Source organism: Pogona vitticeps, chromosome 9 (genome assembly GCF_051106095.1).
Source record: "Pogona vitticeps strain Pit_001003342236 chromosome 9, PviZW2.1, whole genome shotgun sequence".
NCBI classification, from domain to species: Eukaryota; Metazoa; Chordata; class Lepidosauria; order Squamata; family Agamidae; genus Pogona; species Pogona vitticeps.
In genome coordinates this window covers 7,876,290-7,902,262 of record NC_135791.1, presented here as the reverse complement: position 1 = coordinate 7,902,262, position 25,973 = coordinate 7,876,290, and the positions used below count along the sequence as shown (strand labels likewise).

At 41.7% G+C, this 25,973-nt stretch overlaps 1 protein-coding gene across 2 annotated transcripts in view; it reads right to left on the bottom strand.

The window, feature by feature from the left end:
- The window catches only part of ARID1A (AT-rich interaction domain 1A), a 104,495-nt gene that overhangs the window by 66,475 nt on the left and 12,047 nt on the right, over window positions 1-25,973 (bottom strand). For both annotated transcript variants that reach the window (XM_020806902.3, XM_020806904.3), the window contains exons 2-3: window positions 2,831-3,043; window positions 1,671-2,150 (exon numbers count right to left, since the gene is read on the bottom strand). In XM_020806902.3, the coding sequence (XP_020662561.3) occupies window positions 1,671-2,150; window positions 2,831-3,043 (693 nt within the window). The remainder of the gene's footprint in view (window positions 1-1,670; window positions 2,151-2,830; window positions 3,044-25,973) is intronic.

The following is a 25,973-nucleotide window of genomic DNA, read 5'->3' as shown; positions in this document are numbered from 1 at the left end:
AGTTTTTCGTTGTATGAGGCATTCATCTTGCAAGGCATCACTTTACAGGAAAAAGAATTCAACTCAACATTGGAAAGAGCTTCGTAACAGTGAGAGCAGAGATTGCAGCCGTGTCCAGACCAGCCTTTAACAAGCTTAGACTAATTGCCCAACTGTGCCCCTACCTAAATCTGGTCATATTCTGGATCTACTACAGCAATGCTCTCTATTTGGGGTTTCCCTTGAACCTGACCTGGAGACTTCAGTGGGTCCAGAACGAGACAGCCAGACCAATGGTTAGTGCAAGTAATTTTGATGACATCACTCCGGTTCTGGCCCGCCTCCACTGATTGCCCGGGGCATCCTGGATCAGGTTCAAGGTTCTAACACTCACATAGAAAGCCCATGTTACTTGTTGGAGCGTCTTTCCTTAATGTCATCTGCCTGACCCACAAGATCATCCCAATCGAGGCTCCTCTGGGTGGCCTCCCTAAGGAAGGGTCCATAAACCCTCTACAGGCTGTTTTTAATATTAATATTTTTCTTTTTGCTTCTATTTTATGTATTGCAAGCCACCCAGAGTAGTACTGTGGCACTAATGGGAGAAGGATACGAACTGAATAAATAAATATTTAACAATGGAATGTACTACCTCAATAAGGTGGTGGATTCTCCAGCCCTGGAGATAATTAAACCGAGCTTGGATAACCAGCTGTTAGGGATGCTTTAAATAAGAGATTTCTTGGTTTGGCAGGAAAAGAATGCAAAAGAATATCAGGTATCCTTATCCTTAACAGTGGACTAGATTTGACAACCTCTACAGGCTCTTTTAGACGCAGTCCCTAGTCTTCTAATAAGGCTGAAGGAAATGCTGTGGATGATTGTTGGCCTTGTTTAGTTCTGACCATGCCTTGGCAAGGTTAGTAGTTTTGCTGAATCTGCCCTGGTCTGCAAAAAAGGGGCACACGAGTTTGAAATGGAAGGATTCGGAACTGTTCAGCCTCTATGATTCTCCTTCCATTTAGTTTTACATCAGTCTAAGAAAAAATTTGCTATGTCTACCTCCACTTACTTTAGCTTATATCTACATGTAACCCAAAGGCAGTAAGGCATACCAGGAAGAGCATTATTTTAAGACTATGAAGACCCAGGTTCAAATCTACATGCTTCTATCCTCCAGTCACTATCACTGAACCTAGCCCACCATGTACAGTCACTGTGAAGATTAAACATGGTATGGGAGAATCAAATATGTCACCTTTAACACTGGACGAAAGGAAGTGAATGGAATGTAAGAAAGCATTTAATCCAGGCCTTTCTTTGGTTTCCTACAGATACAACAGCTTCTAGTAGTTACAGTCAGGCAGCAAAATATGCTTTACTGAGCATCCTCCTAGGGGGCAACCAGACATGGTTAAGAGCTGGACTCAGCTTGTCTGACCCAAGTGCCGTTTACAGCTATCAGGTCTTTACATCTCGGCTGCCAAAATGCCCTCCTCTTGGTCTGCAGTTGTCGTTACACACTCATCACAAGCAGAAAAAGTCTACACACTTCTCAAAAAGGCTGCAACTGCGGTTGGAAAGATCAGCGTAACTTCGTGTCTCCCGCCCCATCCCCCACCAAGGCAAAATCAATTTGTTCCCATGCTTGCCATCCAAGCATGGGGGCAAGCATATGGAAGACATCGTACCTGGGGAGGTGGGAAGCGCTGCTGAGAATATGCCGACGGCTGCTGTGACTGAGGCTGAGAGTATGACGCCGACTGTTGGGAAAGCGCCGAGGTAGCAGACTGCTGAGCTTGCTGCTGCTGCTGCTGCTGGTACGTTGACTGGGATTGCTGCTGAGAGTAGGGAGGCTGACTCTGTGGGTGCTGCTGCTGCTGCTGCTGCTGGGCAGTGGGCGGTTGCTGAGGATATGGCGATGGAGACTGCTGATGGGGTGGCTGTGACTGCTGCTGAGAGTACGGGGTCTGGGAGGACTGAAGCTGTGGAGGCTGGGATTGAGTTTGCTGTTGCTGATAGGAAGGCTGGGCGTGCGGGGTCTGTGAGGGCGGCTGCTGGGCATAGGAAGGCTGCGGCTGTTGCTGAGGATGAGGACTCTGCTGGTTATAATAGGGAGTCTGGCCCTGCTGCCCATAGCCACTAGGGCCCTGCTGTCCATAAGGAGGGATCTGCGCAAAGGAGACAAAGCAAGAAAACAAACGTTGTAGGGAGACCAGAATCGTGCTGAACAAAGAGCTCAACCCAACAGAAGCACCTGATTAAACTTCTGCTGTGTAACGAAGAACAATCAACTTTGAAAATTAAGGCATAGCAATATAGCCCTTCCCCACAGCAACACAGACAGCTGCTTTACATCGAGTCAGATGGTTGGGTCACTGTAGCCAGGCACCGCCAACCCTGACTGGGGGAAGCTTTCCAAGGCTGCATGCAAGATAACCTTAGCACTGAGATATCCCTCCTGTTAGGCAGGGGCATCCAGTCCAAGGGCTAACCAAGCCCGCCTGCTTAGCTCTGGATGCGTTCAGGACAATTATGAATGACATCACCATAACACTCAAAATGTTTCCCTAATACACCCTTCCCCAACTTGATGTCCTCTAGATGCTACCCAAGGATGATAGGCGATACAGTCCAACAGCTGGTTGAAGGAGGCCTATCTAGTTGGCACTGTATTGTAAAAGAACTTCAGATGGAAGCTTGCCCTAATTTCCAAGTCTTTCTTTAAAAATGACAGAGGTCGTTTATTAGGTTTTCTACTGCCAAGAGTCCATGTCTAATCCATGAAGGCGAGCATAACATTTATAAGAACAAGTTTGGCTTGGCTTTTTAAGTATTCAAATCTCTTCACCTGTTGTGGATAAGAAATGCTTCCCATAGCCGTTTGTGTCCTGCTCAAAGTTCCCATTGGATATCTCTGGGGCGTCTGTGGCCCGTATGGCTGTCCCGGATACCCATGGCCTTGTTGTTGCCCTGACTGAGGTCCCTGCTGTTGTGTATATAGGTGGTTTCCTCCATAAGGCTGAGGTCTCATCTTCCCCATCTGATCCATTGGGCTGGATGGCTAAAAAACAAAATGACAATGTTTTTCACAATACACTTCACTGTTACATATGACTATTCAAATTATTTACACATATCCGTGAGGGACTGAATCAAGGATGTTACATAAAGCATATAAACAAAAGTAAAATTTAAACATGCTCTTTACACCAGAAGAACTGGACAATTAATTAAAATTGACCAACACGCTGAACAAAAACAAAAAAGCCAACTCATGGCCAACGGAGAGATGGTTACCATACTATATCATTACATTCCAGGGGAAAGTACACTTTTAAAGTATTGTAAGTTAGCTTAATACAACACTGTGATTAAGAACTAAAATTATGAACGTATTTTCCTTGAAATAAATATGTATACAGTGGTGCCCCGCTTGACGACAACCCCATTAGAAAACAAAATCGCTTTACGATGACATTTTTGCGATCGCTATAGCTTTACGTTGAATAGTTCCCTGCTTCAGGAACCGGTTTTCCGCTTGTCGACGATCTTTACAGCTGATCGTCGGGTTTTCAAAATGGCCTCTCGCTGTTTTCCGGACCTATTTCAGGAAAACAGTGATTGAAAATGGCTTCCCCTATGGAGGATCTTCGCTGGACGATGAGGTATTTCCCCCACTGGAATGCATTAACCAGTTTTTAATGCATTCCAATAGGTTTTTTACTTTCGCTTGACGACGATTTTGCTTTACAGCGATTTTAACGGAATGGATTATCGTCATCAAGTGGGGCACCATTGTATTCTGGATTTTTCTTCCAAAACTAAAAGTCAAGCTTCTCCTAGAGACCATCCCACAAAGGAAAGTGGACAAACCAAGAAACAATGTAAGAAGTTGCTCTCACAGCCCCTGTAAGTACTCTGCACAAACACGTCAGCTCAGGGCTTACAGTCCTACAAGGCAGTGAATACTCTGGAGGGAAGCATTCGCCTGAATGACACACTCAAAGTAAAGGTTAAGATGCACTTATGCCAGTTTTTTAAATTCCTGCTTGAGTATCATCTGTATACATTCTGTATACATTTCCTAAAGATGGAAGGCAGTAGCAATATGCCATTCAATTTACCTCACTAGCAGACTGGATCCTAATTTAGGATATTTTGGTGGGAAAGTAGATTTCCCCACTCCCTCTAGCCCCCTGCAAATGTTAAACATGTTGTCAGGAAATTCTGTTGAATTGTATGGATCATGGAGAATTCCCGCCAACAACTGAAATATTGGGCAGAGGGTTTTTATGCAAGCACAAGCTTTCTGCCAGCAGCAAGACAAAGCCTGGTTGTAACCTAGTGGCTGGAATCCTACCAGATGTGAGAACAACCCTGTGTGCATTTTGCACAACTTACCCGTATTTTTCGCTCCATAAGACGCACCAATTTTTCAGGAGAAGAAAACAGGAAAATATAATCTGTTTTCTTCGCTCCATAACACGCACAGACTTTCCACCCCCTTGTTTTGTGGGGGGAAAGTGCGTCTTATGGTGCGAAAAATACGGTACCACATAGCATTCCAATGTTTGCTTGGATATTATAGATATAAGATTGAATATCAAACACAAACCTTCCATTTGATTAAGGACTAATTTTACATAAATGTAAAACAAATCTATTGGATTACTCTTGCATGTAAAGAAATGGCTCTGAGTAGAACAACCGAATACACATTACTTTTTCTCATACTTAAGTATGGAGTAATATGCATGATATTTAACTCAAGTTTATTATTATTACAACTATTGTTAGCCATGTTAGATATACAAGACTGGAATAAAATAATAAAGCATATAACATTTAGAATGGTAACAAACCAGACTGAAATTCAGATTACAATTAATTGGGAATTCCTAATCTAATTATTGCAGTGATTTAATCATCTGTTATCTTATTTTACTAGCCACTACACAAAATTTTGCAATCTTTGCTGTGGTTTCCCTTGAGGAGTCTAAGAGGAGAAGAGAGATGTAAAATCTATCAGATCTACCTGGATGTTTTAAAACTGAGAAAATAAGTAAATTGTGTATATCCTTATAATATGTGCAATACAACAGGATATATTCCACAGTATCCATCATGCCAGGTTGGCAGGAGCAAAGATGTTGGTCATAAGGGTACATGAGTATCTTCCCTCTAAAAAGCTGAAGGTAGAGTACTGAAACAGACCGCAGTAAAAAAAAAAAATCTCCACTGACTCACAAGTTCTAAATTGTACAGGTAACCTCCTAGGAGAAAGATCTAAATGTGATTCCCAGCCACTCAGTACTATTGGACCCATGTTCTGTTGCTTTGGAGGGCTGTATTCCAAATCAGTTTCCTAATAGTTTTAATCAATATGATTGAGTTTTAACTTCAGCCAGAGACTGATTATTTGGAATACGATATTTAAAAACTGACTGACACAGATTAGATTACTCCAGAGTGACCAGGATGTTGCCATATTTGTAAAAATACAACTTACGCATATGATGCTTTAGCAGAAAGTACACACATGCTTGTCACATAACATTTATCGCTCGTTATCTTATACAGGGCTACAGGTATCTTTGCTTAACACTCCTGTTTGCTTTGAACCTCAAAAAAGTGCTCCAATGCTGGAAGCATTCAAAAGAATATTGGAAAATCATCTATCAGATCTGCTTTGATTTGGATTCCTGCACTGAGCAGGGGGCTGGACTTGATGATCTTATAGGCCCCTTCCAACTCAATTATTCTATGATTCTACGATAAGATGCAACATGAGAACCCTTAGGACATCCAGCACATTCTGGTTTTGACTGGAGAGTTCAAGTGGTGAAGGGGCCCAAAAGATATTATATCTGATTTATAATTACAGCAATTAAGTACGTGCCCCTTCTTCAAATGTTCCACTACAGCACATCATTCACTTCCATCAGTTATCTTATTCTCAAAATTTCCAAAACAGCTTGACAAGAATGTTTATTGCTTGCCAAATTTTTAAGTGAAGAACAATTGCCAGGAGTGGAACACAATACACAAGGTGCAAAAGCTGATACTGAGAAGAGGGATGCAATGCAGGCCCATGTACAAAGATGCTTTACAATAAAATAAATACCAATTGCTGACTTTAAATAGCAGAAGATTCTTTCCTGGTTTCACACAAGGGAAATCCTCTCAAAGGGAAAACCACAGGAATAGATTACCATGATTACACTTCAAAAGATAAAGGCTCTTCTACTGAGATACACAACCAAGGAAGGAGCTGCTCCTTGATCAATGAAACCCTGACCCCCTGCTTACAACCTAAACTACATTCAAAGAAACTGAATGCAATCTTAGAATTGCTGGTTCTGCAGGGCCTTCCAGAAACCTGTATCAGGGCAAACTGAGAGCTCTGACTAGCACACAAATCTTCAGGGGTCGACAAACAACCACAAATGAAAGCTGCCTCAAAGGGTAAAAACTTGCAACTATGCTCCACGTGAAGAACAGGAATAATGTTCTTTGTAGCTTTCCTTACAAGAAAAACAAGAGGAATCCTTCCTAACTTTATTGCTGCCTAGGTGACATATGCCATCATCCCCAGACAACTGATGGCCAAGCTGACTAGATACGATGTGAACTGTCGTCCAACATATCCAAAGACTCCTAAACTGGGAAAATCTGCAGCTGACAATATACTGTAGTTAACCTGTGAAATACTGCCTTGCAGTCAGGAGCTCATAGGTTGCAGTCTAAGCATTTCAAAAGAAGCATTACCCTATTCAATACATTTTAATACACATGCAAAAAGAAGAAAGTGGCTTTAACTTCCCGTTAACATAGCTTTCCAGGTCCAGGAGCTTCTATGTGAAACATTAACCCTTCTGTTGTGTATCTTACGGCTTACTTATATAACCAGTAAGTACAGAGAGGCTGCTAGAAATCTCATTTGACGCTCAAGAGCACATTCATTCTCTACGTATGGTGGGTCATTTATGTGCAAGCATCATTAAATGTAGTATTACTTTTAAACTATCAAATGTTGCCCAAAAGAAGGGTTAGCAGCAGCATGTTAAGAGAAATTCTGTGCTGAATTGTTACACCGTCTGCCCTCCTTTTGTTGATTAATTCCTCACCCTCAGTAAATATTTGTATAGTAATCCCCAAAATAGTCAGAGGCTGCCTGGCCATATATAAACTGGTGACATTACTGTGGAGGTAGGGTGTGAGTATGTAAAGCTCTCTCACACAAATAAATACTTGTTTCTGAAATGCAAAAACTTGTTCTTACTGCTGCAGATTCAGTGTTTCACAGCAAAATTAAAATATATTCCCCTTCACGCTCCAAGGTGCTACTTATTACTACACTTAATTGTAGAAATGGGGATAGAAGCCACAAATTATGAAGTGCTTCTAAAATGTGGGCAGAATCGGAATCAGACTGCCTGGATTACACAGAAAATGAAAAACCCACCTAAGGTCTGGAATTTATTCCTGAGCAGATTTGTCATCTGATTTATAATAAAAATAAAAGAGTTCTTTTTAAAAAAAAAAAAGTCTTACTGGCTCTTTAACAGAGAAGCCCTAATTGATTCCCACAGTAATTAACCTGCATTTTACCTCAGAGTGTGCTAGTTAAGGAAGTCAGCGCAGCTATTTATAACTCATCTCAAATTGAGGGCAGACTGCCTAAAATCTAACACATCCCAGCTGTACTCCTGTTTGAACTGGGGCCAAGGGAATTTTTTAAAGCAATCTTGGCACCGAATGAATGACACCAACACTATGAGAGCCCGAACGGTTGTGTTGTGGTGACGTAGCAGCGGAGGTGGAATGGGAAGGGGGGGGCAAGTGTACTGTAATCCTTCTCCCACGTGCTCTCAGTTCACAGGCCCCAACCCTATGGTCCCTGTAAAGGAAAGCCAGGAACCACCCACTGAGAGCTAAACACAGGAAACGTCCTTTTCCTCCCAACGCCTTGGAAGTGAGAAGCACATGGCTAATCTGCATAAAAGCAAAGCCACCACCACCACCCCTGCCAGGAAGGTTAGCGCTCCTAATCTCCGACCAGGAGGCCGGGCTGCCGGAGAGAACTTGGACCTGCGCCTGATAACCCAGAAAGAGCGGGGAGAACAGATGGATAAGGACCCCATCAGCCAACAGCAAAGGGAGTCATGTGACTCTCCGCATGGCCTTGAAAGCATAAACTATTGTTTGGCGGCTGGGCTCCCCCGTACAAAGGCAGCCGAGATCACTTTCAATGCAACTCAAGGAGAAGCGGCAGCTGCTCCTGCAGGGTCTTCTATTGGACCCTGCCACGCTCAAAGCTAGTCAAGAGTGCAGAGACCACACAGAGCCCCTGGGACCTGGGAGCCACCAAACGGATGAAAGCCCTCACCAACAACACACAGATTTAATGCAGCTTGGCAAATGCACAGATGCAGCTCCCATCAGCTCCCCGCAGCTGAACCCAGATGGAAGCCCGGACAAATGAAGAGGAGGAGGAGGAAATTAGATCTACCCCCACCCCACCCACCCCCCCGCCTGCCCCAAGTGTTGTCTTCCCTTTGCTACAAGCACCAAATTATCTAAGGTCAAAAAAAAAAGACGGCTCTTGCCCAGCTTCTAGAGAAACGATCAAATAACTTTTCAGTTTCATGCTGCCAGGTTTAAGGTAATAATGATTTTAAAATGGGGAGGACTGAGGGTTTTTTTTTTCCATTCAAAGGGCTGCTAACCACTTGCTTTTAGCAGCAAGCTTTTGAAGGCTTCAGCATGACAGATAAAAAGACTGCATTCAGACATAATGGATTAGCGTTAAGAAAATTAGCCACAGCAAGGCTCAGGTTCCCATGCTCCACCCACCCCATTCCTCCTCCACAGCTAAATGAGGGGATGAGGAGGGGCCCCCTCCATTTTATATTCACTATAGTTTAGCATTACACCCCTCAAACTAGGCTAGCCAAGCTCCTGCCAGAAGAGTCTCAAAATGATGGGAGTTGTATTCCAACACATTTAGAGAGTGCTGGGCTGGGAAGACTACAAACTTCATGAAGTTTGGTTACATGCAACCCAGCCTCATAAACTGTATTTGTTTCGAGCACATTATATTTAGCTTTAAAAGACAGTTTTTCTGGAGTTGGGTGTTACAACAAGATGCGGTTAATCAAAAATGGAAGTGGAACCTTCTGGTCTCCACCCTCCAGCACAGGCAGGAGGAGGAAGAAGGAGGGAGGAAACATATAAGTCTGTGGCTTGCTGTGGCTCATGTCCACAATGCTATACATTACAGAGTAGCACTGTATCTAAATGAAAATACGAAGAGCCACACTCCCAAAACAGCTCCTATATTTTTGCTTGGGTCTAGAATTTATTCAAGTTTCTGCATTATTTACTAGCTATAACACATAAGCTACTGTTTGCCAAATAACTGGCCATATTAAAATTGACACTTGGATCTGATTAAAGAGAGCTACAATTAACTTCTTGACTGAAGAGGAATACAGGGGAACAAATTAATAAAGTAACTGTGGTGAAATTAAATTATTGCCTAATATTTAGATGACTCTCCCCTGTTGAGTGAAATCAGGCATTGCCTTTTCTTTTTAAGATTCCTTGCAGTATATTTAGCATTTCCACAAAAAGCAGTTCCAGTATACTATATAAAAAGGACACACTTGACCCCACACAGAAGCCACAGTGCTTCAATAAAGAATTTTAAGCATAGCATTTTAGAACTGCAGAAGTCTCATCCAAATAAATCGTTTAAGACTGGTACATACACGTCAGAGAAAGACTGGGTTAAGGTCACCCAGTAAGGTTCATGGTTGAGTGAGGACTGAAAACAGGTCTAATATATTATTCTTTATACCCTATTGGCTCTCTGTGAAAGATGTTATGCTGAAGCTTACCAAATTTATACACCGAATGACTTGCATGTGGAGAGAGGAGAATGTTCAAAGTACCACAACTCAGCTGCCCTAAAGTTCTACAGTAAATGAAAGCCCAGCCAGTCCTAGTTCAACATTAACTCACTGTGGAACTTTCAGAAAGTCAGTATTCATCTCAGTTCCTCATCTGTAAAGTGAAAGGACAGTTTACGTCCTCCTCACGATGAATCATTATACATTCTAATGTTATGTGCACTTAAAGAGAAAAAAAATATAAGCCATACAAAAATTCCAATTCCAAACTCTGCCCTCCCCGGGGTGGTGGAATTATGTGTAAGAGTAAAAAGAACAAGAAAACGTGTTCCATCATTTCATGTTTCTAGACATAATAATGAAAAGACACAGCCATCATTTCCATACGGCTGCCCAACATGTATATCTTTGGAAAAATGAACTCTGAGGCAATACATTGCACTCCAGATATTATGGGACCAAACACCAGTAGCACAAAACTTACTCCTATTAGGTTTCCAATCCGTGAGGTCTCACAGAATCCCCAAGGCAGACATCTGGGACTGGCAGTGTTAAAAACAGAAGGCAGAAGAGATGTCTTTCTGCCACCATGGTGAGCTACACTCCATACATATTGGCTGGAAAGAAGAAGGGAACACCTCCTCGGCTGTACAGTGGACCCTCTACTTATGGAATTAATCCGTATTGGAACGGTGGCTGCAGGTCGAAAAGTCTGTAGGTCGCGTCTCCACTGACCTACAATGCATTGAAAACCGATTAATCTGTAACCGGCCGTTTTTGTTCCGTTTTTGTTTTTTCTGGTCTGTAGGTCGATTCTCCGGCTGTAAGTTGAACCTAAATTTTGCAGCCAGAGAAGTCTGTAACTTGAAAAGTCTGTAACTCGAGCCATCTGTAAGTTGAGGGTCCACTGTACTGCTTCCTGGGAGTCACCCCAGTCCATGGGAAAGGTAGTTCGGTGAAAAGCTCCCTCTACAGTGTAACAGGTAACACTGGGGTTACCTGGGGGGTGCTAGGTGACTTCTCAGACTGGAAGTCCCAATATTCCCTAGCTCCTACTATATAAGATTTGCTGCTTACCAAAGATACAGTGCATAAATCTAATAGTCAGTAATGCCTTGAGTGGTGCTCATTCACTGTTGCTGTTAATGCGCCATCAAGTCATTTCCAACTTATGGTGACCCTATGAATGAGCAGTCTCTGAAATGTTCCTGTCCTCAATAGCTCTGCCCAGCTCTTGCAAACTCAAAACTGTGGCTTCCTTTAGGGAGTCAATTCATCTCATCTTTGGTCTTTTCCCCCCTGCATTCACTGTTACTACCCACAATTTGCAAATATTAAGTCAGAACATGTTTTATAGCACTGAGCAAAACACGGAAAACATTAAGCTTCTACAAACTGTTTTCCAAACTCAACGTTACCTGCATAGCACTGTCACAAGCAAAGCCCTATCTAAGCTGCTACCATCACAGAGTATTTCTCTTTAAGTCCACTTTGTGTCTCAGCCATGGTCTAACTCATTCCCTAAACCTGCCCAAAAAAGTAATGAGTGCATAAATAGTGAGAATTTGGACTTATAAAAATAAAGAAATTGTTAGGTTAAAGTGTTTAAATAGAAGAAGGAGATTTCTAAAGGACTCTCCCCCCCCCCCAAAAAATGTTTCCAATACCACTTGTCTTTTACTGCATTGCTTTTAGGACACATATGCAAAATTGGAGAAAATTAAGTATTCAAGAATATCATGCATTTGTTAGACACCTATATGTAAGGTGACGAAGCAAGTGTACTACATACAACTGAAGACAATTTTTGACAAGTTATCATTCTGAATTCAGAAATCCAGTTAGAATAGGTTATACCAGGCTTGTCCAACCTGTGGCTTGTGGGCCGCATGTGGCCCAGGTCAGCTCATAATGCGGCCCAGTGCAAGTTTTTATTTTAAAAGAAATTCCAAAGTTTCAAGTTACACTGCCGGAATGTGGCTGGGGCACATCACAATTGGGGGGGGGGAGGGAAGGAAGGAAGGAGCGGGAAGTGAGGAGAGGGGCTGTGTGACTGCGTTGCGCCATCGCCATCGATAGGTGGACCCCCTCCCAGCCCCATAAAGCCACCAGAGTCAAAGCTGGCAGCCTCTACTGTCTGAGATCGCAGCTGGAGCAGGGCTGTGGAGGAAGGCTAGGGCTGCCCCCCTATGCGGCCCAAACCAAATTTATGTGCGGCCCAAACCAAATTTTCATCTTCTAATGTGGCCCAGGGAAGGTGAAAGGTTGGACACCCCTGGGTTACACCTAAGCAAGCTTTATCCTTCCCTCTGCTGCCCTAAGAAGCAACTTTTTAATCTGCTGCCCTCTAGATATACAGTATTGTTAGTAGACTTCCATCATCCCAAACCAGCTCACTCATGCCAGCTAAGGCTAATGGAAATTGAGATCAACACATCTGGATGATTTTCGTAATACTAGGTTTAGTTTGGATTATGATGCTGGAATTATGCTTTCATTTGTAAAACAAAAGTGTTCTATCTCAAAGATTCTCAAAAAATTTAAGTGGTTCATGGGTGTGTGTGAAAGAATTTAGGAATCAATTTGTTCTTTGCTAGTGACAACACAACTGTCATTGTAACCACTCCTATCATGCCTGGATAGTACTGTATGTTTAATATCAAGTTTCTATTGTCATAATTAACATCAATGTTGCTAACATGAGAAAAACCACACACAGTCCCATAGCAATAAAAAGCCATGTTGATTGATAGCTAGACAAGTTTGCTGATGAAAAACGCAGGGTCTGAGACAGGATGACTGACTAGACAACACATTTTTGGAAAAGGATGATTAAATGAAGACTTTTCAAATGACTACAATCAAACTTCAGTTCGGTTTTACACCTAAACATGTTACACAGAAATGTGTTCAGTCTACTACTGTTGTTTGAGTGACATCACCGCTCACAGCAGTTAATATACAAAATCTCATGCCCACTCATCTTCAAACCATCTGCTGTAATCGTGTTTATATACATCCAAATAAAACCGTACCTATCCGAAAACTTGAACCAGCCCTCAGACACAAAGATAAGATCCTCTCAAGTGAAAGACTCTATTTAATTGATTCAGCTTTACTACTTCTGGGGAAAGCTCCTATGTAGAAACTGAAGCATTAGAAAGAGAGATTTTTAGTCTATCAGAACAGGGCCAAAGGCTGGTAGCATGGCCACAGAAAAAGATTGTGTATTCATGTCTCCTGGTCACAATAACGGTAACGTATTCATTTAGAACAGAGACATAGTAAGCTTTGAGATCCTGCTTTCATGGAAAATGGAGAAAGTCTGTTTTTCCAGCTCCAGATTACAAGAGAGAGGATTTCTACTATCATTAGAAGGGACTTCCTCTCCATAAATGCAGTACAAAAAAGTGCCTCGGAAGATGATGTATTCTCCTTCACTGGATGTTAAGCAGAGATTGTGTGGCCACTAGTCTGGGTTGCTTTCGTGACGGATCTCCTCCTCCTACAGGGAGCTGAGCCTGATGAATCTTGGGGTGACCTTCCAGGTCTACCGTTCGATGATTCTATGCTCCTGAGCACTTCTAGCAAAAATGGACAAAATAGTTGTATGCTGGTCAAAGGATTGAGCACAACAGTAGGCGGTTTTTCCATGACTGAGGGACAGTTTTGCAACTTTAGGACACCACGCTAGTCCTACCAACCCCACAAATATGTTGTAAAAAGCAGAGAAAGTCAGAACAGGAAGTGACCAGAAATCAAGTACTAGTTTTGCTGCCTGGGAATCAGGGGTTAAAATAAGGCACAACCGAGTCCTGAAGTTTGTTTTAATGCAAAAATCACTGCATATGGAAATTTTCAGAAGCAGAATTTAACCTTTTTATCCAAATGTCTTTTTCAGAAGGGAACAATGGAGGAGCAGGGAGGAAGAGTTCGCCCACACAGAGATCTGTGAGATAAATACACTGTGAAGACAAAAGAGTCGGGACAGGGAAGACTGGAAGGTAACTGCTAAATCTAAGAACGCACGGAATGAGCGGAGTTGAGCACAAGAGGATGGCCAACTACACGTACTAGGGATAGGAGACCTGTGGTCCTCCAACATCCACAAATCCCTTATTGCGGCCATGATGGCTGGAACTGATGGGACTTTTAGACCAAAATATCTGGAAGGCAAAAGGTTCCCCATACCTGGTGTACAGCCTTAAGAATCAGGACTCTCTCTCAGACAAGGTAATGGTAAATGCTGAAAGGTCTGACAAACACAAAATCTGTAACTGAAAGAGTGTGGCAAAGCAATAGGCGAAGAAACAAATCTGAAGATGAAGAAGCCAAGCTAGAGATGGGAAGCCAAATTAGGAGAGAGAAAACAAGAGAGACAGAGGTTATAACAAAGTAAGAAATGAAGTCAACAAGAAGACTTGACATCGAAGTTGAAAATGCACCAGGCAGCAACCCAAGGTACAAAAAGGGCACAAAGACATAAGGAAATAACTGTGCAAGTCTAGAATAGATGGAAGGGACGTGGTGGCACTGCGGGTTAAACCGCAGAAGCCTCTGCGCTGCAAGATTGGAAGACCAGCAGTGGTAAGATCAAATCCACCCGACGGAGGGAGCTCCCATCGCTTATCCCAGCTTCTGCCAACCTAGCAGTTCGAAAGCATGTAAAAATGCGAATAGATAAATAGGTACCACCACGGTGGGAAGGCAACGGCGTTCAGTGTCTAGTCGTGCTGGCCACGTGACCACGGAAACTGTCTACGGACAAACGCTGGCTCTACGGCTTGGAAACAGGGATGAGCACCGCCCCCTAGAGTCGGACACGAATGGACTAAATGTCAAGGGGAACCTTTACCTTTACCTAGAATAGATCGAAGGGTATCTACCTGGCAGTGTTTAGCCAACACTTTAATCATATCATTTGGATTGTATATGAGAAACAATAGCTATGGAATTGGTTTCAGGAGAATCTAGGATTCAACAGGATAAGATACTCAGCAAATCATGAACAATAAATACTTCTGGGCGAGGCAGTTCTGGTGGAAGCAGAAAGAAATACAGAACGGTGTGGTGAGACCATAGACTTACAGTATAAGATCAATGTTTTCTACAGAATTCCAAGATCTATCCACTGAATGCAAATGAAAAGACAAAGAATTAGAAAGAATTCTGAGTCTAGGTACTTCTCTTAAACACTAGAAACAAATTGAGCTCAATTTCTTCAACAACAAAATTTCTCCCTTTCCTCCATCCCCAGCTTCAGCAACAAAATGGGGAGGAATCATTTTCTTGTTCCTACACAACCACTAAGGACCAGAAATCTTTGTCAACTTGCTGCAGATTATCTAGAAATATACTAGAAGAACCAATCCATTTTCTGTCCAAGCTAGAAAGAAAGAAAAAAATGGATGGGTGCTGTAGCACTAGAAACAAGTCAAGAGAACACAGCGCTTAAGATCCAAGCAAGAATAGTGTGAAAGACCAAGAGAACAAGGATCAAAGCACAGTACAAGAAATGGGAGCCTCAGGGAACAAAATCCTTTTTCTGCTATAATGCAAGCTGCATCAGAAGTTGCAGACAATTCATCAAACACAAGATGTAAAAATCTACCTTCTAGCAAGAACAACTGCATGGATCTTTGCTAGCATAAAGCACAACAATTCAATTTGACTTTTCTCATGATCCTTTAGTAACTATATTTCCTGGTCACTACTAGTAACTCTGGTGGTTCTACTATACTGTACGGGATGGAATCATTGATTTTAACAGACACTACAAAAAAGACTGGCATGTGAATTGCTATATGATATTAACTAGTTCCGTGTCTAGTCACGCTGGCCACGTGACCATGGAAGATTGTCTTCGGACAAACGCTAGCTCTATGGGTTGGAAACGGAGATGAGCACCGCCCCCTAGAGTCGGACACAAATGGACAAAATTGTCAAGGGGAACCTCTACCTTTTTTTATTAACTAGTGAAGAAGTTCAAAGGCAAATGGAAAAAGATAAGAGAATAACAGAATATGCAAAATGCAGAAAGCTAGAATGGTTCAGATCTGAGGAGGGAAAGTACAGATCATTTAAGCAAGAAATACAGGAATCTTTGGCTCCAGCAAGACGTCATTGTTTGGTGCCACCACATCCAAAGTCAAAACAGCTACAATGTTATCCAACATCCAGTAAGAGATAAATGTGACTAAATGGTTAATCAGAGCTGCCCCTGGATCCCAGACCATTAGCCAGCACAGTCAATGCTAGCGGCCCTTAGGTGGAGGAGACAGAGCACTGCCTACATAATTTACAAAGTGACAAGAACTGGATGCTTAGAACTAGCTGCTAGTTCTCAATCTCAGGATAGTGACCTCCGTAATAAGCTGCAAGGCCTAGGTGCTGGCCTATTCCCACTTGCTTGGAGAAGCTATAAGAAGAACAAGCACAATCTCTTGAAGTGGAACAGAAAAATAACTGGTCAAGGGCTCTCCAGATCTGGTCCCCAGATGACAAAGACTTCAATCGTCTATAGACAAGTGCTTTAATTCCAAAACCAAAAGCCTGAGGATTTTTTTAAAAAAATGACAGATTTAACAGCATACCGGTACATTCCATTAACAATACCAGTTGGTTGTGAGCTTCATTCTAGAAATCTTTGTTATGTATGGCTGCAAATCATACGGTCAAGGAGAAACAGGAACCCGATTCGGACAATAACTGGCATTTTTAAAGGAATATGTATTTGCAAAAGCCTGCAATTACAAAGTCTCACAGACTCTACTACTCTGGAATTAAAACACTTTTTAATTGCTTCATAGAGGTCTCTATTTACAGATCACAGTTCAAATCAGCTTTGTTGAAATTTTATAGTAAATAACTAATAAAGGAAAGGAGAAAGGAGAATTCATTGCTAGTTGTATCTGTACTACAAGTCAGGGCCAATTTAACTCCATTTATCTTACTAGTTTGGTATGTGTCCCTCTGGTAAAATTCTACATTAAATAAATACATGAATACTGAACTTTTAAAAAAAACAGGCATCATTCTGCATGTGTTTTATAATAGCATACTATTTTGAAAAAGCTCTAATTGTGACAAGAAACTTCTGCCAGCCAGCCACAGGTCAACTCAACTGAATTAATTAGAATACTTATAAAAATGAAGTTAGCAACATCAGGAGTTGTTTCAGCAAGAAGACACAAGAAAGAGAGGAATATCTGGCTCTAGATTAAAAAAATATATGAAAATTTATATTATAGCAATGCCAGGGGGAAAGGAGGAACGACCAATGCTGCAACCTCTTCAGTAGTTTAAAAACAAGTATAGCAAGAAATTATATTACCAAGAAGCATGGCTGGTTTTAATTTTAGAATTACAACAAACCTTGAAGTACAACGCTCCCATCGTTTTACAGGCACTTTAGGGCTCCTCTCGTGCCACAAAGTTTTTACTGCATAAAATATGTTGTACTCAACTGTCATGATAATGCATATATCGTGATGGGGATGAAACTAGGAACTCTCTCCTGTCAGGAAGAATTCGAAACACTTCACTGCCATTTTTGACTGATCACATTTTATTCAAAACCAACAAACTGTTAATCTAAACTGGGGGTCTCCAAACTGCGGGCCGCATCCAGCCCGCCTTGCCTTTTTATCCAGCTCGGGCATAGGAAGAGAGAAGGGGGACCCAAACGATCCCCCCAACCCCACTGTCTTTGCAAAGACTGCGAGGGCGGGGGATCTCTTGGGTCCTCCTTATTTATTTATAAGATTTTTATCCCGCCCCTCTAGACAGTGTCTCCTTCCCTCCTTCGGCCCTTGAAAATGTGTAAAATATGTGATGTGGCCCTCGTACTGGAAAGTTTGGAGACCCCTGATCTAAACTATGGTTTGGATTATTTCAAACAAACCAGTTTTGCAGATTCACGCAGAATAGTTAATCTAAAAAGAGCAAAATATAATTAATCTAAAAGAAGCAAAATCAGACAGTGTGAAATGAAGACAGTACTCCTTGATAAAGCTGTGGCAGACTACCATTAAGTTGTATTTCCTATTTAATATACAGGGCTTTATGCACATTATTTCAACATTCCTCACAACAATCATCAAATGCCATTTCTGCTGTGTTTTAGAAGAGGATTTGAGGGACAAGCATCAATCTCAGAGAACAGAGGTAGTCACCCTAAACTCAGACTTTCAGCTGGTGCCTTCCAGCTCTTAACTCAAACTCTTAGTCCCCATGTGTAGTATTCACCCTGCTCATGAATATTTATATTGACATTTGCATGCACCAATAGGAGTTGGTGGGGTGGAGTTAAGTGAAGGAAAAGGAAAAGGAGAGGGAGCGAGAGAGAGAGAGAGTAGGCGGTTGAGAGAGGAGAAAGAAGGTCGTTTAGTTGAGAGTGAACGACATTGACTGGGCTTTTCTCACTTGTAACAATAAAAAATTTCTACTTAGTTCTTAAATGATACATTGCCTGGACCGCTGTCATTAATAGTGAATAAAGCTGATGTAATCAACTGATGGCAGCTGAACGACATGTAGTGTGAGCCTTTGCTTGGTGAAACAACCAAGGACCGTGCGGGAACATGACACCATTATATGGTGGTGCCTCGACTTACGAACTTAATTGGTTCCAGAACTCTGGTCATAACTCGAAATGGTTGTTAAGTTGAAGCACCATTTCCCATAGAAATGCATTGAAATGCAATTAATCCGTTCTAGCAGAAGAAAAAAAATCACGAAAATGAACAACAACAACACTGCAAGACCCATCAGAAACGCGATTAATCCGTTTCGGCCGAAGAGGGGAGGGAGGAAAAGTAAACAAACTGTGCAAGACCTTTCGGAAATGCAAAAAAGCAAAGCAAAAAGCAAACAAACCCTGCAAGACCCATCGGAAATCGGGGGGGGGACCAAAAAAGCAAACAAACCCCGCGAGACCCATCAGAAAAGGGGAGAAAAAACCCCAAAAGCAAACAAACCTCGCAAGACCCATCAGAAATAAGAAAAAAACACACCAAAAGCAAACAAACCCTGCAAGACCCATCACAGCACAGAAACGTAATCCCACCACCCAGCCCAAAACCACACTGCAAAACCCACCCAGAGCAGATTTTAAAATGCAGAAAGCAGTACCTTACCTTACCAGGCAGTCCAAAGCCTCTTCCAATGGCACTCGCTCTAACTGCTGGGGCGAAAGAGCTACAAAGCAGCAGCCTCTTCACCTACCAGCGGTTAGCAATTTGAATTCCCTGCCTTTCCCCCCTGCCTTTTTCTGTTTGTAACCGGAAGCTCCAGCCGCAAGTCGAAGCAAAATTTTGCAGCCGGAGCTGGTCGTAACTCAAAATGATCGTATGTCGGGATGTTTGTAAGTTGAGGCACCACTGTACCAGCTATTATAAAGGACTGAACTCCTAAATAAATGTAGGGTCCTCCCCCCAAAAATATTCTATGTTCCTTTCAATTACGATTTTGTGTTAGAACAGTGCCCAGAGCACCAACAGATTTTATTTATTCATTTGTTCAATTTATAACCAACTACATGTGTCAAAGAAACCTCAATGCAGCTTTAAACACATACAGTATTTCCATATATGACAAAGATAGATTTTCACATTCTTACTTTTTTTTTCTTTTTTTGATATCTTACTCGCTAACCTGATACACACATTAAAATGTTTGTGAGGGAATTAGACAAACATGCATTAGTGTCATGTTACACCCTTAGAATTAATTCAACAGGATCTCATGGGGGGGATGATCCTGGGATTAGTTTTGTGTATCATAGTTAAGAAATTTAGCATGGGGATGGGAAGACTATTCACAGAATTATAGAACTGAACCACAGAACTGTAGAGCTGATGAACCCGAAGGATCATCAAACACAGTTCTCTGCTAAAACACAAAATCTCTTGTTAAAGCAACCCTGGTAGGTGGCCATCCAACCTCAGCTTAAACATTTCTGAAGCAGAATGCATCACCTCCAGAGGCAGTCAGTTTCACTCTTGAACGGCTCTTACTGCCAAAAGTTCTTACTAATGTTTAGGCACAATCGCCTCTGTTGTAATGAAATCAAGCTTGCGTCATCTTTTTCCATATGGCAACCCCTCAAACATATGAAGACAACTATCATATCACCTCTTGAGTCTTCTCTCCTCTAGGCTAAACATGCCCAATTCCCTCAACTACAGCTCATACAGTTTGGTTTCCAAATCCTTTATCATCCTAGTCGCCCACATTTCAGATTCACCATATCTTTTTTTAAAAACTAGTGTGGCCAAAACGTGATGCTATATTCCAGGTTACTGGTACTGCTAAACAACAGGGAATCAGGAATTACTGAGCTACTGTAACTCACCTAGAGCTCTATAAATGCTAATCCCAACTGGCAACCCTCATTAAGAAACTGGAAAAGTTAGCTGTTTGAACTATAACTTCTAGAGTTCCTCAGCCAATTAGCTGAATGAATACTCCAACAAAAGTAACTTTTTCAGGCTTTGTGCTCGTTTATGCACAAGATGATCAAGTATGGAACTCTGAAGGCTGCACTCCTTTACAGCAATAATTCCTAACTTTGGTTTACCAGAAAAATTAGAAAAAAAGTTTGCTCTATTCATGAATCTTGACTATGGTTCTCTAAAGCAGTGATTCCCAGCCTTCAGTAACCCAGATGTTCTTGGACTGCAATTCCAGAAGTCCTGGCCAGAACAGCTAGTGGCGAAGGCTTCTGGACGTTTCAGTCCAAGAACATCTGGAAACCCAAGGTTGGGAGCAACTGCCTTAGAGGAAACATGCAGGAAAACATACTGGTAGTGGGTGCAGTTCAAGCAAAAAGCAGGCAGTGACATAAATTTTTCTCTTATCCATGCATCCATCTCCCTTTCACAGACATATGAAGCCTCAACTCATATAAATTCAGTCACCACTTCTTAGCAGATAAGCAGGAAAATGTTTTATCTGCCAATGAAGGGAGAAAGAAATCTTGGTTTCCTCCTCTGTGGGCACTCTATTTTATTTCCACACAAAGTCTTCCTCCACTGACAGCTAAGGGATAATGGGACAGTGGGTTTTGAGTTTCTCCTGCTTTGATTTGCATGAATAACTGGAACAGAGAAAAAAGTTATATTTGCAATAATTAATAGACCTTTCGTGGAACAATCTTTTATTATAAAGTTGGAAATGGAATTCATCTCATTTCTGTACCATATCACTCTCAGATAAGCTACCAGTATGTACAGAGATGCTAAACATACTAGGACTTTCAGGTTGAAAATTTCCCACAGATTGTATTTCCTAAACTTCCTGTAGTAGCACTCAGAACATTAGAATTATAACTTTAGAGCCATTAGGTTTCAGACAAAGAACTAAAGACAGATGTCACACATGGGCACATGTACCACTTACTGAAAAAGAACTCTTCATGCAGAACAGAAAAACTTAACAACTCAATGTATGAATAAACAAGATAGGAAATCTAAAGAACTCTTCACTGAGCAGTTGCTTAATACAGTGATGCCCCGCTGGACGATTAACCCACTTGACAACGAATCCGCTTAACGTTGAAGATTTTGCAATCGCAAAACGATGTTTAGATGGGGGAATTTCGCTTAAAGTTGATCGGTTCCCTGCTTTGGGAACAGATTTTTCACTTTAGCTGACCGTTGGGTTTCAAAATGGCTACTGGCTGTAGAAAATGGCTCCCGCTGTGTTAGGGACGGATTCCTCGCATTACAGGCACCAGAAAATGGCCGCCATATGGAGGATCTTCACTGGAGCAGGTATTTCACCCACTGGAACGCATTGAACGGTTTTCAATGTGTTTCAATGGTTTTATTTCGCTTGATGACGATTTCGCTCTACAGCGATTTCGCTGGAATGCATTAACGTCGTCAAGCGAGACACCACTGTACAGCACAGCAGTTGGACATGAAGACTGTGAGATAAGTCAAACACTACATACAAACACTATGAAACCCATGGAAATGTGCCATATTGATCGTTTCAGAGACAAATGGCTTTTAATAGTTAAAATCCTGTTCTGGGAAAGACAGATCCAGCATGGTATTTCTGTTTAATTATTTACATTAAGTTAATAAATTCCAACTACTTCTAGCCATGCAAGGTACATAGTTCTACACAACCTTCTAGACTACAACTCACCAGTCAACATGCACAAAGCACAACTTACAGAACGGGCATGAAAAAAGACCCACTGTACATTGCTAAGATGTAGTACACAACTCTGCAGTGAAGTATGTCAATCACACTTTCGGATATATTAAGACAGTCACACCAATTAATCAGAGTTTGTGCTGCAATGTGTACTTCCAGGAACTTCTCCATCTACTACCAGATAAAGTCAACTTCTGCCTCTAAGGAGCTCATGCTGGGTGAAAACTGCCCTTTCACAGTGCCAACGCGTTGTGTACTATACAAATCCAAAGGAGCTGCTGGAACTAGGACTTAGATTCCCAACTGTAAGAGCAAGCAAGATGTTCTGAATCAGTCAACTGCAACTGCATCGCAAGCTATAACTTCTTGACTTCACTGCTGTTCATCTTACACCAAAAGAAGTGTAAGTTTTGTTCCTCACGTAGCAACAATGGTACCATCCAGAGATGGCCCTGAAGTTTGAAAAAAGAATTCTCTAGGCAGAATACTGGGAATTACAACCCACAAACACTTTTCCCTTGCCAGGACCACAGCTTAATCCTCCAAGGCTGCATTCTAGGACTTCTTTCCTACTGCAGTGCTTCTTGGGCATCATCATCACCTAAAGGGCAGGAAGGCTATGATGCCCAGGAAGTGCTGCTGCCAGAAATGTAGGCCTAGAATGCAGCCTCAGGAGATTAGGCCCTGCTCGAGTTGATGGAAACTGTTGTTGTTTAGTCGTTAAGTTGTGTCCTGCTCTTCGTGACCCCATGGACCAGAGCATGCCAGGCCCTCCTGTCTTCCACTGCCTCCCGAAGTTGGGTCAAATTCATGTTGGTATCCTGTTCAACTATGTGTTGTGTTGTTGGAAATCAATGTGTGTTGATGGAAATAGAGGTGTCTAAAAGTTTAGGTCCCTGGGCTGGAACTGCCAAAATTCTGCCAGGAGAATTCTTAGAGAATTCTAAGAGGTGAATTCCATTCAAGACTCCCAAAGGCACATTTGTAATGCTTCTATCTGTCAGGAAATTATCCTACCTGAACACTGTTTCTTGTGACATATACTTCCCAATCGTACAAATGTTTATATCAAAGTAATATTAACACATTGAGATCCAATGAGGCAGAGTCTGGGAATCAGGAGGTCTGAGTTCAAATTCCAGCTCGGCCATGGAATCGCACTGTTGGGCAGCACTGAAAAAAAAAATCTTTAAATATCTCACAACTTGGAAACCAGTACTGTGGTCACATAAATCAGAACTGACTGGACAGCATATACCACAATCCTGACACATTCAAAGGCATTTGCTTCCTCATAAAAATATTTATTTTGGCATTGATGTAAATGTTCGTGTTCAGTCTCTACAACGTGTATGCATAGCAAGACTCAATCAGAAATTCATGTTCTGCAACAGATGCAATGTGTGCATAATTAACTTCAAATTACCATCGTAATGTAGCTTGACACACATCATGAAGAAAATTTAAACAAAGTATCACGTTCTTCTAATAGTTAAAATACTATCACATTGATGTTTTACAAATTCTGTATAGTACGAATGCACCTGGCTGGAAATACACATTACATTTCACCGTGTAGAAGGTCTGAAGCCAGAACTCATTCTGTAATACCAATGCAGAGCATATCCCCCCTCCTCTATCAGATTTTGTTTATTTATCTCTTATCTATTGGTTATTTCTTCCATTCCACGGACCTCATAGGTGAGAGTTTATATGAACTATGAAGACAGTACATACAAGTAAGAGGTTTCAGACTCTCATTCAAAAGGCTATACAGTGGTGCCCCGCATAGCGACGATAATCTGTTTCGAAAAAATCGTCGCTATCCGGATTCGTCGCTATGCGGGGCAAAAAAGCCCATAGGAATGCATTAAAACGTGTTTGATGCGTTCCTATGGGCAAAAAAACTCACTGTTATCCAGAAATCCTCCATGCGGCCGCCATTTTCACTGCCCGGTAAGGGAGGAAAGGGCGCGAAAACACTGCGGGCGGCCATTTTCTTTACCTGACGGCCATTTTGGAACCGCCAATCAGCTGTTACAAAAAACATCACTATGCGAAAATCGGTACACAAAGCGATGTTTTACCATCTAAGACATCATTATGCGATCGCAAAAAATGTGTTGCTATGCAGATTCGTCGTTAAACGAATAGCTCGTTATGCGGGGCACCACTGTACTACCTATCTTACCCAAAGGCACAATTAGCATCCACTACTACTATATTTGATGAATAAACATTTAAGTTGCCAAAAGACAGGGCTTATCCAAGAACCTTCATCTCAGTGACATTTATGAAACTTCCACATATCACTACTGATGGCAACTTCCTTAATCACGATCCTAAGCTTCCCAGAGCAACTAATGGCTTTGTTTCCAAATTTCAGTTAATATCAGTGTACTTGCCAATAAACTCAAAAAGGAAAAAGAAAAAGGTCCCAAAACCAAAACACTACCTCATGAGAGCACATGTTCAGTTTAAGCTTTTCCTCAGTCACCGGCTGCCTGAGTGGGATTTTGTGAAAGGATTGTTGTGCCTTACTGCTTTGAATGTGTTTTTGGTGTTCTTTTGTTGACTGGTTTTTACTGTTTGATCTTTTTAAGTATTTGGATACTTACCGTTTTTAGCATTAAATGTTGTCTTTTAATGATATAAGCCGCCTCGGGTCCTTTTTTAAAGAAGAAAGGCGAGGTAAAAATATTTTAAATAGATAAAAAATAAAGAGGAAAACACACATCTGTCTGACGTTCTCCGAGATAGTTACTGAAATAGTTATTGGGAAAGTACACTGCTGGCATCTTAAAGAACTAGGATTTTTATGGCTGCTGCTGTTGCACCATTTTCCTTCTGAGAACTCAGCTCTGAAGCCAAGTTGAGCTTTCGGCAAAGTTGTATTGCTAAACTGCCGAGAGCTGCCGAGACCTGCAATCCCAGGTGCAATGAGGAATATGACTCCCTCCCCAACCAATACCTAATCGTACGTATCACATGGGCAAATCACTATGTCTTTTTGTAACAAGCAGAGAAGCAGTTCTTCCTGTTCTAGCCCGGCTGTTGCTTATTCCTCCCTCTGCGTGCCTCACAAGGCAAGTTTGGGCACTACTTCTTCAAACACAAAGCATGAGGAAAGAAAATGAGCCCTGTATTAAGGAGGAGAAATGACCCTGTATTTAACAAACAGAAATAGGAATCAACGACCTTGCTTTTATTTCTAGCTGCTGTACAAACTAACACAACTATTCTGGGCAAGTTAAAACCTCCAGATTTCCATTCTCTTTTTATGTAGACCTAGTATGCAATAAAAACTATTAATCCAAAACAAACTTTCACTGGCAAAAAGCCACAAACCAAATGCTTCTATACATATTTAATCTCATGACTGAGTTTACAGGTCTGTAATGCCAATGAACTACGTTTGATACAATACTGTGAAACATTTGTAAAGAGAATGCTACATCAAAACCCAGCAATTTTAAAAGGCGTAGCCTATACTGATCAATCCAACACCTTACAAACTGTTTACAAACAAAGCCGTTAAGTGCCACTTGCTTGGGTCACCATCAAAATGGGACTGTACATTCATATAATACAATCCACACATTCATATAATACAAACCTCATGCTCAGTAAACGTGTCTTATACTGCGTACTTGACGTCTTACACAAACCTATTCAGTAACTTCTTTACTTTCACAAGTGGGTTCTGGGGAAAAAAGACACATTGCTCCTGTGCAGCAATCCAGTCTGTTCGTTTCTGTGTCTTTCATAATAATCCATTCCATTCCCCACCTGATCTCCCACATTTCATCTAAAAGCCAGCATTCCATAGCCATTGAATACACTTCATTCTCACTGAGCTGTTTTCATGGTTTTCCCAACCAAATTTTCTCCTAACATTCTCCAACTAGG